At 36.1% G+C, this 16444-nt stretch overlaps 1 protein-coding gene across 4 annotated transcripts in view; it reads left to right on the forward strand.

Annotated features, from left to right (window-relative positions):
• Positions 1–16444, forward strand: part of MXI1 (MAX interactor 1, dimerization protein) — an 82653-nt gene that overhangs the window by 43994 nt on the left and 22215 nt on the right. For all 4 annotated transcript variants that reach the window (XM_046026892.1, XM_046026890.1, XM_046026894.1 and 1 more), the window contains exon 3: positions 330–359. In XM_046026892.1, coding sequence (XP_045882848.1) covers positions 330–359 — 30 coding nt within the window. The remainder of the gene's footprint in view (positions 1–329; positions 360–16444) is intronic.

Consider the following 16444-nt stretch of genomic DNA (forward strand, 5'->3'; position numbering starts at 1 on the left):
AATGGGATAATGTTTGAATTAAAAATCTACAAATAAACAACATGTAGGGTATTAGAAGTAGGCAAGAGAACATGGTGCTACTATTAATTTTATTAAAATAAGAGTGAAACACCAATGTCAGAAGAGTTAGTTGTTAGCTGAAGACACCATATCCGAATAAATAGTTCTATTGAATGTAGACTCTTTCTTCCTGATGAGTGAGATTGTAGAAGTCTGACTGTATATAGCATCGTTAAAGAAATTTGCTGGGTGTGGTATAGCAGTAATGAATCCCCCTTTCCATAGCCTTAGCAACAAGTGGCTAAATGGTCTTTTTGTTTTCCTTTTAGGTCTACACACAATGAGCTGGAAAAGAATCGGTGAGTCAGTGATGAGTGCAGCTTTCATTTACGTTAAAAAGCAAACTCAATGTTTTACCTGTGAAAATAATGTAATAGTATGTATGTAGTTATATTTTTATTTTTTAAATGTATAGGATATCATGATTCTGGTATATATGTATTTAAAAAAGACTTAAATAGTAATTTTATACTGTCTAAACTGGAGGACATTAGTAAATCTTTAAGCTCATTTGAATTTTGAGTTTATGGTGTAGCCGCCTTTCTTTATGTTTCTGAAAACAGGTTAACTGTGATAGGCTCATGATTTAAATATAGTCATGCTATAGGTAGACAGAATAAAGGTTTCTGTAGTGTAGCTATTAAATATTATGACAAATTGTCGGTCATTGGATTTCTCTTTCTTTGCAGTTTCTTCATTCATTTGTTCATTTATTCATCCTTTCAACAAATCTTTATCGAGCATGAAGTATATATCAGTGCCAGGCAGGCATACTGCTTTAGATAAGAAATACAAGAATGTGTGATGTAGTTTTTGTCCTTGAGGAGCTTACAGCTTCCTGGGGGAGACAGACAGGTAATTAAAATACTGTATAGTGTGGTGAGTACGGTAATGGAGAAGCAGAAGGTGCTAAAAGATTGCTTTGGAGAGTCATCTAATTTTCTTTTGAAGGAGTTTTGGAAGGCTCTATACAGGATGGTGAGTGAGTACTGTATATTGAGAAAACTCCAAGAGACTCCATATGAGTACTGTATTGAAGATTGTAGCAGGATGCAAGCCAAGCCAGATATTGACAACTATGCTGAAGAGCTTGGGCTGCTTCTGAGAACAATGGGAAGCAGTTCAGTGATTCTTTTTTTTAACAATTTTATTTATTTGACAGAGAGAGAACACAAATAGGCGGAGAGGCAGGCAGAGAGAGGGGGGACTCAGGCTCCCTGCTGAGCAGAGAGCCCAATGTGGGGCTCGATCCCAGGACCCTGAGATCATGACCTGAGGGGAAGGCAGAGAATTAACCCACTGAGCCATCCAGGCGCCCCCAGTGCAGTGATTTTTAAGATGGGTTGTTATGTGATCAGATTTGTGCTTTGGAAAATTATTTTGGCCGTAGTGTGAACACTTGGTTGAGAAGGAATCTCAGAGGCAAGAAAACTCTTTTGGAAGCTATTGGAAGCTTCCAATGTAAGGGACGATGGTAACTATTGGAGATAGAAGTAGAATAAAGAGACTCTGGGGAGTAGAATCAGTAGAAATTGGTGGTTAGTTGACCATGGAAGGTTAAGTTTTAGATAGTATTACTATTTACCACGAAAGGGAATGCAGGAAGAGGACAAGTTTGGGAGAGAAGATGAAGATTATATGAGTAAAATATTCTGTTTTTGATACAGAGATTAGATTAATAAACAACAAACTGAAATAATCTGCATCAGCCGTTTTTGACAAATAAGATTTCCATGACCTTCAACTTTTTGTCCTACTTTTTTTTTTCTTTTTAAATAGAAGGGACTTTACAGATTGACTAACCTAACTACCTTACTGCAGATGAATTTAAATGTCAAATCCTCCTTAAGAGACTTTGCATAGTCCTTCAGGCTGACTTAGTGGTTTTTACTGCTGTGTTTGAACAATGCTCTGTTCATATCTCTTGTTGTAAAACTTATTCAGGTAGTGTTGCAATTATCTGTTCATGTGTCTCTTTCTGCTGAATGACTACGACTGCCTCAAAGGGAGAGATTCTTTTTTTTTTTTTAAAGATTTTGTTTGTCAGAGAGAGAGAGAACACAAGCACACGAGCAGGGGGAGCTGCCAGAGAGAGAAGCGGGCTCCCCACTGAGCAAGGAGCTTGATGATGTGGGACTTGATCCTAGGATCCTGGAATCATGACCTGAGCCTAAGGCAGATGCTTAATTGACTGAGCCATCCAGGCATCCCGAGAGATTCTGTTTTGTTCAGTTGTGTAACCTCAGTACCTAGCATTTGATGCATTTATAGTTGATCGAAGTATAATATTAAATATTATTAATATTTAATATTAGTAAAGTAAATATTAAAACTGGAGCAAAGTTTAGTGGTCTAGTAAAAAATTGCTTTGTGGCAAAGTAGTTTGGCAAACTTTCATTTTATTTATTTATTTATTTATTTATTTATAAAAAAGATTTTTATTTACTTGGCAGAACACAAACAAGGGGAGTGGGAGTGGGAGAAGCAGACTCCCCACTGAGCAGGGAGCCCAACACGGGGCTTGATGACCTGAGCCAAAGGCGGACGCTTAACGACTGAGCCACCCAGGCGCCCCCCAACCTTTCATTTTGAAGAATCTCTTCTCTGCCTTGTATTTCTGGTGTGTTAAAGGAAGTAGCTGGCTAGTTTAAACATCGCAAAAGCACTAAGAAGTGACAGCTCTGAGGATTCTAAAATTAAAACCTTATATTGTATTTTAAATTAGAGCATAGAGTATATATTGGGCCACATGTTTTAAATACTGATAAACACGTGGCTTTCATAATTATTTCACCCACCTGAATGTAGTCCTTGGGAGACCCTCACTGGAAAGCTGGCAAAAACCTTTAACACTGAAGAGACTCTTCAGTAAACTGTTTAGAATGGAGCTTTTTAAGTCTTTGAGTAAATTTTATTTAATGCATTTCATGTATCAGTTCTGACTTCTTGATAACTTTATCACCCATATTATTACTTGGATATGTCCTAAAGTTGTTTAATATAGTATCTGTCTGTGGCACAGGTATAACATGCAGCTTTTGCCTGGATATTATATGAACTCCAGTGTCTGCAGTGAAGGCATTTTTTTTCCCATTTTATTTACTTAGGTCAAAGACTCTCTCTTCTTTTTTTTTAAGATTTTATTTATTTACTTGAGAGAGACAGAGACAGAAGGAGTGTGCAGAGGGAGAGGCAGACTCCCCGCTGATCAGGGAGCCCCATGTGGGGCTCGATTCCAGGACCCTGGGATCAGGATCCTGAGATCAGGACCTGAGCCCAAAGGCAGACGCTTATACCAACTAAGCCACCCAGGTGCCACAGGTCTAAGACTCTCTGGCAGATTTCCTACCCTACCTCCATTAAGACATGATTCTCTCATCCTCTTCTGTTTTCTTCTTTCTCCCTCCTTTTCTTTCTCCCTTCCTCTCTTCCATGAGGCTTAATTGAAAGGTAATATACAATTAACCTTTCCCAGATGCATTTGTTTTTAAAAGGGGTAGTTATCGATATAAATAAATCTCAACTTTCATGGAATGTGTCAGAAGGTGAGTGCCAAAGGAAGAATCCAATTTGATAACCTGCACTCTACTTCTGAACTTAGAGGCTGTGATCTAGCAAAAAATATAAATATTGGTAAAAACAGGATGATTTAAAGCAAAGGAGGTGTTTTAGCCAAACAGCAAGAAGGCAGCACAGGAATACTTTTTAAATTTACGTCTGTACTGTTACCACATTTTTAAGCCCCCACCGGTTCTATTTAATGGTTTTCCTCCCCCGCCCCGGACCAAGGCAACATTTTTATTTGATATATTAAAGAAAAAAGTTAACCTAGGTTTTGCCTTTCATTTGCTTTTGAGTGTGAATTTACATGAGGAAAGTAATTCACTATCAAAAGGGTAATTTGATTTTGTCTTCATTCTGAGAAGATATTCCTGAAGTCATTTATATTCTTGAGATTTTGCCACTTTACATATGATATATTTATGTCAAGAGTTACTTTTTTTTAACTTGGTTTAATATCTTGCATATAAAGCTGCTCTGAGTTAGTGTTTTTTATTGCAGCAAAGCAATGAGAATTAATGTAGATGATTTTAAATTGTTAGTGATTAACAGAAGAATTCCAAATTAAGGCTATCCCAAAGCCCTATGGTTGTTGAAGCTCTGGTTCTGGCCTCGAGGAGAGAGTAGCCAGCAAATGTTGAGGTCCATACTTCCCGCATCTCAGAGGAAAGCCTCATGGTGGAGATTTGGAATCTGGCAAGCCGATTGTAATTTGGCTTACAATTACCCCAATATGCAGATAGGCCAGTAGGAAGGTTAGAGTAGTTTCGGGACTGATCAAGGAATTCAGGTTTTCTTGGATAAGTCCTCGGGCCTTATTTCTGCCTAAAACCTTGATGGTTACACTGAGTCTACTCTAGATAGTTCAGAGCATTTATTTGTTATTGTATCCTCCCCTTGTGCCCCAGACCCATAATGGCTTGTAACTGGCTCTGGAGGTGGAAGTGAAAGAGGAGCAGAACCTTTAGAGGCTCTGCATTCCTCAGGAATCTGTATGTATCATTTCATGGGGGAAATTAATTAGTCTTTGAGATTTAAAGTTTAAGAATTTCACGTTATCCATTGGCTTATCAGTTGAGTCCTTACCAGAGGAAAATAAAGCCGTTCAGTCAGATTTTAGATCACTTCATTGCTTTTTCATTTTCTTAATTGAAATTACGGATGATGTTTTTGAAAGAGTCAACAACTTTAACGGGACTGCAACAGACTTTAATGGTCAAGAACCTTAGTGCTGACGGCAGGAGAGGCCATTCAACCCTAATAGCTGTCATTCCTTTGAAACAAAAGGCTCACCCTTATTGCAATTTTGGCAAAGCTAGATGGGCCAAATGAGGATACTGGCAGAGCAGAAGTGCCTGTATTTGGGATAAAAAAGAAGCAGTTCCAATGAATGGTAATGGTGTCCTTTATATATAAAGGACATATATAGAGACTCTCTCATATTTCTGAGGGAAAGATGAAAATGACATTTATGCAATTCTTACTGTATTCCCGCACGATGCAAGACTATTATGTAATCCTATAAGGTAGGAAGGTGACGGTATAGGCCAAAGTGTTATTGAAAACTAGCCATTTTGACCATCATAACTGCAATCTGAAGCAAGATGATGAGAACACAAAAGCAACCCTAACCATGGTTCCATCTAATCATAAATATGATAGCTGTATGTAATATCAATCTTTATCTTCAGTAATGATTAATAAATACCGTGTTTGGCATTGTGGTAGATAAAAGTGATGTATGAGATACTGACTTTATCTATCCTTGAGGTTAAGGTCATTATAGTTTGGTAATTATGGATTTCATCTTTTAGTACTAGGATCTAGTTTAGTTACCAGTAAATGTCTAGAAAGGTGTATTAAAAGTATTTTCCCAATGAATCTTGGAACACTCAAAAAATAAAATAAAATGAAATAAAATAATTTTTAAAAAGTGTTTTTCAAGTTGAAGGTTGAAACCCACTAGTAGTCTCTGCAATCATTTTAGTGAATCATTTTGAAAAAGGAAATTGAAAAGACTACAAAATACAAAGTGCATTGCTTGAAGTAAAATTAAATGTAGAATTTTGAAACTTGTACATACTGGGTTATGATATAAAATACTGTGGTCATAGTGAAAAAGCCACTGCTCTGAATTGTGAAGGAGAATGAATATATGCTGAGACATGAAGAAAAGATAGAATTTGAATCTATGGAAAAAAATAAGGGAAGAGGTCAGTGTGATTAGAGCCATGGAAGGTGACATCATAAGCTGTGTTCAGGATAGAGTGAACAGACATTAGTCCAAGAGTAGAGTCTATCAAATTAACAGTGGGAAATGAGGCCAGAAAAGTGTTTTGGGATTACATTGTACAATGTTATTGGATGTTATGGAATTTGGATTTTCTTTTGTTGAAAGCAGTGAGTTTTTGAGGCTTTTGAAGCAAAGAGATGGTATGATCAAAGCATTTATATAGAAAAAAAAACTACAGTCTAGGTTTAGAAGCAAGGAGACTAGTGTGGGTGCTTTTGAAGTAGTTCATGTAGTCGTAGGATACAGGAACCGGCACTCAGGTGATGGACTTGGGAACAGCAAGGAAGAGAGAGGACTAAGAAACACCATAAAGAAAGAATATTATTTTCAGTTGACTACTACCGTTCAGTTTTCCTTCATTTCATTCTTCAACAGCAGCAAGAGTGATCCTCTTAAAGGACATATCAGGGGTGCCTGGGTGGCTCAGTGGGTTAAAGCCTCTGCCTTTGGCTCAGGTCATGATCCCAGCTCCTGGGATCGAGCCCCACATCGGGCTCTTTGCCTCTTTGCTCAGCAGGGAGCCTGCTTCCCTCCTCTCTCTGCCTGCCTCTCTGCCTACTTGTGATCTCTGTCTGTCAAATAAATAAATAAAATCTTAAAAAAAAAAAAAAAAGAAAAGGACATATCAGATCATGTAATTTCTATTTACAGTCCTCCACAGCTTCCTGTTGCAATTAGGTAAAATCTATGACCTACGAAGTCCTACAACTCTATCCCTTGTCTCCTATGATCAAGCTGACACTGCATGGTTTCTTTTCCTGAAACACATCATGTTAATTTTCATCCTAAGGCTTTTGCACTTCTTCCTTCTGCTTGGAAAACCCTTGCTCTACTAGCTCTTCATCATTGTTTAGTTGTCAGGTCATCTCCTTAGAGGATAGTAATCGTTCCCCAGTTACTCTCTGTCTTATTGCCTTTTCTGTCTCCTTAACATTTATCTGTGTCTGAATTATTTGTGTTTCAGTTACTGGACTTCTTTGACAGAATGTAAGTTTCAGGAGGGCAGGCACTTTGTTTTATTTACCCTTCACACAGAGCAGTCATTCAGTAAGTATTTATTGAATGAAAAAATGATTATATATATGCTATTGAGTATATCCATAATCAACAGTATATGTATTTGAATTCTTATGGCTTAAGTGAAAGATGACAACAACAAAAATACACGAGAGTTCAACAGGCATATTTTTTTTTTAAATTTTATTTATTTATTTGACAGACAGAGATCACAGGTAGGCAGAGAGGCAGCCAGAGAGAGAGGAAGCAGGCTCCTTGCTGAGCAGAGAGCCTGACTCGGGGCTCGATACCAGGACCCTGGGATCATGACCCGAGCCAAAGGCAGAAGCTTTAACCCACTGAGCCACCCAGGCGCCCCCAACAGGCATATTATTATAGTAAAATAATTTCATAGGATGTATATGGAAAACTTAATGAATTTTTAAAAAGATTTTTATTTACTTATTTGAGAGAGTGAGTGAGAACAGAGATCATGAGAGAGAGAGAGAGAGATCATGGACAGGGGAGGGGTAGAAGGAGAAGCAGACTCCCTGCCGAGCAGGGAGCCCAATGTGAGGCTGATCCCAGGACTGTGGGATCGTGACCTGAACTGAAGGCAGGTGCTTAACCAACTGAGCCACCCAGGTGCCCCAAAACTTAATGAATTCTTAAAACATAAAAATTTGATAATTGGGAACATCTTAAAAGGTTTTTACCATAACGGACTTTATCTTGCTTATCAGAGGAGAATAAAAAACTTATTGATTCAGTTCATTAGAATATTATATAGTGCGCTAAGGCACAGACACGTAATTTTGTAAAGAGGAATAGTTTATCTGATGGAGTTCATGCTCCGCTTGTGAGGTCTTTATTTCTTTCTCATTCTGTGAGTTGAAAATGGCAAGTATTTTTACAGGGTAAGGATTTATATATACTCGGAGACTAAAATATCATAAATAATTTTAACTTTTTTGTATTAGAATTTTTGATGTATTAGTTACATTTATCCCAGTGGTTTGAACATGATAAAGAATACGATATTTCTTTCTAGACTATCTAGATATCCAATCCCCATTTGACATGAATATTTTGACAGAGTGATTACTTTGATCTACCTTATCCTAGAACAAAACAGAATACTAAATCTTTGTAACCATGGATCAGGCAGTGGTTTCTTAGTATATTATCTGATTATTTAGGATTCCTTGGAAGGAGAAGCATGTAGTAACTGGTTTTAGTGGCATATTTTGGGTGCCTGTATAGCATTTCTTAAAAAGAGCATGCACTTTTATACATAGTGAGTACATTTTAGAAAAAATTGACATTTGTTAGGAGGAAAAGAAATTACAGGATTGGTTTGGCAGAGCTTTCACTGAAACTCTTACCTCAACTAATAGTACCTAAGGATATTTACCTGCATTAAAGATAGATTATGGGGTTAGGGAAACTAAACTTTTATTATAAGTTTGAAATATATGACTGTAGCTGAATCAAAAGTCCACAGTTGGGATTGGTTGCGTTCAGTAATTTTGGAAATTTAGTTAAAAACTCTTAGCCTTGGTTTATTACTAAGATATAAATCTCAGTATGAAAATACCTTATAGTAAATCTCAATTTGAAAATACCTTATAATAACTTCCTAAGCCTGGTAAAGGGCATTTATGAAAACCCACAATTAACATCATACTGTGGTGAAAGACTAAATGCTCTCCCCTAAGATCAGGAATAAAACAAGTATGTCTGCTCTTACGGCCTCTACTCAACATTGTTCTGGAGGTTGTAGCCACAGCAGTTAGGCAAGAGAAAGAAATAAAAAGCATCAAGATTGGAAAGCAGGTAATAAATCCATTTTTATCCACAGCTATCATAGTCAGAAGTATAGAGAATTCTTAGGAATCCACATAATACAAAAAAAAACCATTAGAGCTCATAACCAAATTTAGAAGAGTTGGAGGGTTCAGGATTGACACACAAAAAACAATTGTGTTTCTATATACCAGTCCAAAAATGAATTTATGAGAACAATTCCGTTTACAGTGACATCCAAAAGAATAAAATACCTAGGAATAAATTTAACCAAGGAAGCAAAAGATTTGTATACTGAAAACTACTACTTAATGTAGTTAAAGTGGCAGTACTCCCTATACTGATCTACAGATTCAGTGCAAAACCTGTCAAAATCCCAGCTTCCTTTTTAATAGGAATTGACAACTGATTTTAAAGTTCATATGGAAATGCAAGGTACCCAGAAGAATCAAAACAATCTTGAAAAGAGCAAAATTGGAAGGCTCATATTTCCTAATTTCAAAACTTACTATCACGCTTCATAATCAAGACCATGTGGTGTTGGCCAAAGAACAGACTTATAGACCGATGGAATGAAGTCTGGAGGTAATAACTCACATTTGTGGTGTGCCAGAGACAGTTTTTTGACAAGGACGCCAAGACAGTTTAGTGTCTTTTCAGCAAGTGGTAGCTGATACACTGGATATCTACATGCAAATTAATGGAGTTGGATTCCTACCTCACACCATATGTAAAAATTAACTTACATGAATCCTGGACCTGAATCAAGAGCTAAAACTATAAAATTCTTAGAAAATGAGAGTAAATCTTTGTGACTGTGCGCTAGGCAGTGATTTCTTATATATGACATAAAAGTACAAGCAACAAAAGAAAAAATAGATAACATTGAACTTTATCAAAATTAAAAACGTTTGTGCTTCAAAGGATACCATCAAGAAAGTGAAGACAAATCACAGAATTGGAGAAAATATATCCAGTAGGAGACCTGAATCCATATAGAAGAAACTTTTAAAACTAAATAATAAAAATAATAAAAATCCCAATATAAAAAAATGGGCAATAGATTTGAATACTTATTTCTCAAATATACAAATGACCAATAAGCACATGAAAAGGTGTTCAACATTAGTGGTCTTTAGGGAAATGCAAATCAAAAACTATGTGATACCACTTCATATTCACAAGTGGCTAACTTAAACTCAACCAACTTTGTGGTCATCCATTCATCAGATCAGTCACTATAGATTGGTAGAAACGTCAGAAAGAATTGACTGACCTCATAGTTTGGCACTTAAAAGTAGTGATGTTGGGGCGCCTGGGTGGCTCAGTGGATTAAGCCGCTGCCTTCGGCTCAGGTCATGATCTCAGGGTCCTGGGATCGAGCCCCGCATCAGGCTCTCTGCTCCATGGGGAGCCTGCTTCCTCCTCTCTCTCTGCCTGCCTCTCTGCCTACTTGTGATCTCTCTCTGTCAAATAAATAAATAAAATCTTTAAAAAAAAAAAAAGTAGTGATGTCATTATCGTCTGATAGTGCTACACAAATGACTCAACACTTTATTACTTAAGACATGTGATTAACCCCAGATAAGTTTCCAATATATTATATGGTGCTACTACCTAATACGGTTTCGGTACTTGATAATAAGTCAAGTTTGAGCTCTGTCACTTATAAGAAGGCTATATTTAAAGGTCTTTAAGAACCTCTAATTAACAATGAAATCCCACAAAATTAAGACCATATATTGAAAGGATGTATTAATTGTATAAGTTTCATTTGAAGTGTAATAAAATGCAACCTGATTGTGTTTTGGGGGTCTTAAGTAACAAATTTTAAAAGTATAGTTGTGGAGAGAAGGAGAAATAGCACTGTACAGAGACCAGGAAATAACTACTGATTTAGTTTTCTGATTAGGCAAATAAAATGAAGGCTACTTTCCTTTTTAGTCTAAAGATGGAAAGCTGACACCCTTATTTTTAATTTATGTAAAAGTCCTGGAGAATATAATTTTATTCTTTGTACTTTTTTAGATAGTAGGAGTCCAGTTACAGTACTGAGTTATTGAGAGCAACTATAGGACACTAAAAAAGTAGTTCTATATTGGAAAGTAGGAGATATTATTTAATAGAGTTTTTCTATTTATGAAGTCATAGAACCGATAAATGTGAATGCTAACATTATCCAACAGTATGCAGAGTACCACCATTATTAGTCATGGAGACATATAATTGATGCATTTACTTTTGTATGCAAGAAAATGAAGATTTTAACCATATTTTTATAGGGATAGGAATGGTGAAAACTGCAGATAAACTAAAAATAGCTGTCCGAGTGCAGAGATGGGCACCTGTTGAAATTAAATGTTATCTGAGAGAGAGATGAAGTAATTAGTGGGTTTTGGAGATAAAATTTATGGTTAATAAAGGAAGCGTAGCCAAGATAAAATTACACATCTAAAATGCAGCCTATGCAATGAAGTCATTGCATTAGTATCTAGCTTAGATTAACAGTTTCTATATTGACCTTTGTCAAAAATAGCATATTAAGGTTAAGCTTTCTACTCCCTGACCCAGGTTGCAGGGTGATAGAAGCTGACTCAGACAAGAATTACATGCTAAAAACCAATTGTTCTCAGAACTTAAGCTGTACAGTTCCTAAACACTGAAATCACTTCTACAACTGATAACATGGGAAGAGATGAGATCATTAGGTCTTAAAAATAATCCAAAAATATTATAACTTGAAAGTCTAAAACTATGTCTAGAAATAATTGTTAGACTTTAAATAATTGACACGATGAATATTATTTACCATGGTGAATGTGTAGTACCTTTTCATCCAAATGATTGCACAGTGTGTATCTCTGTGCAACTGTAACTTGTTTAAGAAAACACTTTCTCTCAAACCATGAATTTGTATTTTTTTTTAAGATTTTATTTATTTATTTGACACAGAGAGAGAGATCACAAGTAGGCAGAGAGCAGGCAGAGAGAGAGGGAGAAGCAGACTCCCTGCAGAGCAGAGAGCCGGATGCGGGGCTCTATTTGGGGCTTGATCCCAGGACCCTGAGATCATGACCTGAGTTGAAGGCAGAGGCTTAACCCACTGAGCCACCCAGGTGCCCCTGAATTTGTATTTTTAAAAAAGGGAATAGTTTGATTAATGAAATTTCCTGGTATATTTTAGATGATAAAGTATACAAAAATGTATTTTATATGCATCTTTTTTTTTAAATATTTTATTTATTTATTTGACAGAGAGAGATCACAAGTAGGCAGAGAGGCAGGCAGAGAGAGGAGGAAGCAGGCTCCCTGCTGAGCAGAGAGCCCAATGCAGGGCTTAATCCCAGGATTCTGGGATCATGACCTGAACTGAAGGCAGAGGCTTAACCCACTGAGCCATCCAGGCGCCCCTATTTTATATGCATCTTTGAGGAATATGTTTGATCCATAAAACTGGTTCTACCTTTTATACTGATACTCATTATAATTAGATAGCAGCAGAATTCTACTAGACTTTGAAGCAATGTGCTCTTTTGGTAAATTCCTTTGCCGCATATAGTAATTAGTATGGTATAAATGTTCTAATAAATATTGGTTTAATAGTAGTAGTAACTGAAAGTTGAGTACTTTTTCTTAAGCTGGCATCTTTTGCATTTAAAGAAATTTCTATTTTGGTAGAAATTTTGAGAATTAAAGCATGCCAAGATGTATATCAGTAAGAAACCTTTTTATTATGTGAGAGATTTCTTTAGTATCTTACATTTCTTTATCTTCTAAAAACTTAGGTTCATTTGATACATTTTAGCTGTTGCAGAGAAGAGAATAATTATTTTGTACTTGCTTATATTATTCTATTTGTTCTAGTGATTAATGCCAGTTGCAAGTCCCATGGTCTTACTAGTGAAAAACCACAAGTCTAAAGAAGAATTCAGTAATGAGAATAAAATTTTCTAATATGGTTACTTGCTAACAGGTCTTGAAGGACAGATTTGCTTAGAAAATAATTAACAGCCCTGGAATAAACACATGACATGTTTCTTACATCTTCTAACTCAAGAGAAGTTGAAACTTAATGAACTCATGACTTTGTTGTTTTGTTGTTATCTTGGGGAAAGCTAATGGTGAAAGGTAGATTTTAATACCAAACATGGTTTAAGAGCTAAGTTCTTGAAAAGGATACCTGGAATCCAACACAGATAAATTCTTGGCAGATTTGTAATCTGTTGCGAGAATTCTACCAGAAGTCAGAAAATAATGATTTTCCTTTCATCTCTACTATTGATAGGCTGTGGGTGTCATATATGAATTATCTGATTTCTTCGGGTCTTGCTTTCCCTGACAGTAAAAGGAAGAGACCTAAATGATCTCTGAATTCCCTTCTTACTTGAAAATTGTTAGAGTTCTATGAATTTTAAGGTTAGCAATCGTAGGAATATTCTTATTCTGTTGTCTGCAAAATGTTTTCCTGATACAGTGTATGTGTCTATGCATGCAGCAACACCCCCAACACACACAAAATGAAAGAACAGCTGGAAAAATGAGCTTAGAACCTCACCTCATTCAAAATTTGGGATTCTGTAAAATATCTAAAGATTATTGTAACATATGGTACTATGGCTACAACAATAAAAGCCTATTTTGTAAGTACTTACTTTGTAATGATAAATAATAAATAGTTCTATAAAACCAGAATTTACACTGGAAGGCATATGTGTCTGTGTGTATATAAATAATAAAAATATATTCCCCAAAGCTGTATACATACACAAGAAAGATAGGTATGATTCTGAAATTCAAATACTATTGAATATTTAGGACCTTGTTCCTTTTGGAAAAATGCTTTTCATTGGCTTCTAAGGAAATGTAGAAAGTTAATCTGTAAATGTTACTGTGCTAAGTCTTTGTGGTTTTTTTTTTTTTTTTTCCTCTGAGTAGTTTATATCTGCTCAGGCTCTAGAAATCCTGTTTTGTGATTATAACTGTATCATATTACTGTATCAAATCAGTCATTTTAACAGGCCCCTGTGATCATTAAATGAGATATGCCACACCAGGGGGGGAAAAGCAGGAGGGGAAAAAGCTGTTAAACAGAACTTTAAGGAAGGATGGCTTAGCTTATTTAAAACATTTTGTCTATAAACAGTCTATAGACAAAGTAGCTGTGGCAATATATTGGAATCTTTCTTCCTTACCATTTGAAGAACCAAATTAGCTTTTCAGTAATGTCCTCACTGCTTTGTTGGTCTGCCAACCCCTAATCTGGGGACATCTTAACTGTCCATCTGTCCCCCTTTCCCCACCCTGTTTAGAGTGGCTAAGGGTTGCTGGAAATCAGATGTGCTAAGTCCACTAGAAATTTATGCTGTCTTTAACTGTAACCTCTTTATGGATCAGCCATTTTCACTTCTTATTGTCTCCTTACAGCATTTATCAACAGTGACTATTCAACCTTATTATTTTTTTTTAATGCCCCCAGCAGAGTGTGAGGCAAAAACAAGCTAGGAGTCATCAAAAGCACATTCTAGTTTATGGATAGGGCTTCAGTTTCTTTAAAAGGAGGTATAGGATTAAATGATCCTTAAGATCTCTTCTAGTCCAAAAAAATTCTGTTATTTCAATTGCCCAATCCTACTTTTTACTCAGTTCTAGTTTTTGAACCAAGAGTTAGGACCCATGTCTCTTTATGCCTAGTCTAAAGACATTTCCAGTATATTATTGTGATTCCTATTTTCTCCTTTGCTGAAACTATGGACACCTGGTTCAAACTTCATTTCTGTTTTCTATCATTATACTTTTGGCTCAAATTCCTTGACTCTCCCTACCCCTACTTCCCTTTTGGACATCCAATGCATGCATGAACAAGAGGCATGAGCGAGAGTGACAAAGTCTTTACAATAACCAAAAATAAGTAATGTGAATTTCTATCAATAGGGGAATGGCTAAATAAATTATAATATATTCATAACTTGCAGCAGGTGAAAAGAATGTGTGTATATGGAGAGATTTCCATGTAAATTAAGCTAAAAAACAAATTGGAAAATAGTATTTCCAGTATAATCTCATTTATTTAAAAACGTAACACAGTCCTGTATGTAAATACATTGGAAAATGGAGAGATATATGTCAACTTGATACACTTGTTACCTCTGGGGAAGAGAGTGGGAGTCAAGGAGAAACTATTGTGTTGATTTTATTGTTAGAGTTTTTGTAGTAAAAGTGTATATTGTGAACTTAAAGATGATTAAAAAGGCCGTACATAAAATTGTATTAATTTTTTTCCATAGATAATAAGGCTGGAACGGGCCTTCGAAAATCATCTAGTCTGATACCCTTATTTTACGGATAAGGAAAGCTGAGTCCATCTCTACCAAGTTGATTAATGGCAAAGTCAAGATTAGAATCTAGATTTTCTGATTTCCCAAACTAGAACTTTTTCACACTGTCTTCTAAGTACAGCTAAAATAAACATTTTTCATGAAGTCTTTTCCTAATGATCCAAAGTGATATGTTCCCTAAATTCCTACCTGTCCACTGTTTGTATCCCTTATATGAATTTTAACCTACACGACCCTACTATAATATTCTCCATTTCTAGATCATATATATCCCTCCAGTGAGGGGAGGGACTTTAACTTGCTCATTTTTTTATTTGACATAGCATCTTGTATGTAACAGGTGCTCAGTGAGTTATTCATATTTTTGTTTGATTTTTGTGGCAGACTGTGCACCTTGTGTTAGATTAAGAGAAAAAAATGAAATGCCCAACCAAATAAACATCTGTGGGGGGGGGGGCGGATTTTGTTTTTGTGTATGTTTTTGCTGTTTTGTTTTGCAAAGCCTGCCACTACAAGATAAAAAGTATTTTAGGAAGGCACATAGTGAGATATTTGCTACCCTGCAAATATCTTCCCTTTCCAAGGAAAATAGTTTGTTCTCCACTAGTGCTTCAGAGAGAACAGTTTGTCCCCATAGGATATTCTAGGTAATATGACCCACTTAGGAAATATGCGGTGATTGTGCTTCATAATGGGACCTCTTGCTAAAGTTTTATCAAGAATGCCTCTTGAGTGTGATGGTTTTACAGATGAAAGTACATTTTTCTCTGTATGTGAATTGGTACAGCAGACCAAGAAACTTAATGATTGTGACGTAAAGTTTTACTATAAATAGAGAAGCTGTGACAGACCTTTTTTTGTTGTTGTGAAAACATTTCCTCAAAATGTTTGGAGTTATTACAAGTTGTGTTGTCCCCTTGTTCTGTTTAAATAGCTCTATAACTTGATATTAGCATCTTTACTAAATTTCAGCTTGCTTTTTGAGATATAGAGCCTTGTCTATGATTTTTATATGTAGTTATGTTAATTCTGTTTTTCTTTTGGTGTTTTGGTAACTTGGCTTATTTTTTTTTTAAATAAAGATTTTATTTATTTATTTGATTGAGAGATAGAGAGCACAAGTAGGCAGAGTGACAGGCAGAGGGAGATGGAGAAGCAGGCTCTCCGCTGAGCAGGGAGCCTGATGCAGGCCGATCCTAGGACCCCAGGATCATGACCTCAGGCAAAGGCAGACGCTTAAAGACTGAGCCACCCAGGCTCCCCTAACTTGGTTTATTCTGATAGCTATTTAATTTGACATCATCCAAATCCTGCAGAATTTTTAAAACAGATTCTTTCATGGAAGGTCCCATTATCAGCTAGAACATTGTGCTCCGCAGGGCCTTAGGAAGAC

The sequence above is a fragment of the Meles meles genome, chromosome 13 (assembly GCF_922984935.1).
Source record: "Meles meles chromosome 13, mMelMel3.1 paternal haplotype, whole genome shotgun sequence".
NCBI classification, from domain to species: Eukaryota; Metazoa; Chordata; class Mammalia; order Carnivora; family Mustelidae; genus Meles; species Meles meles.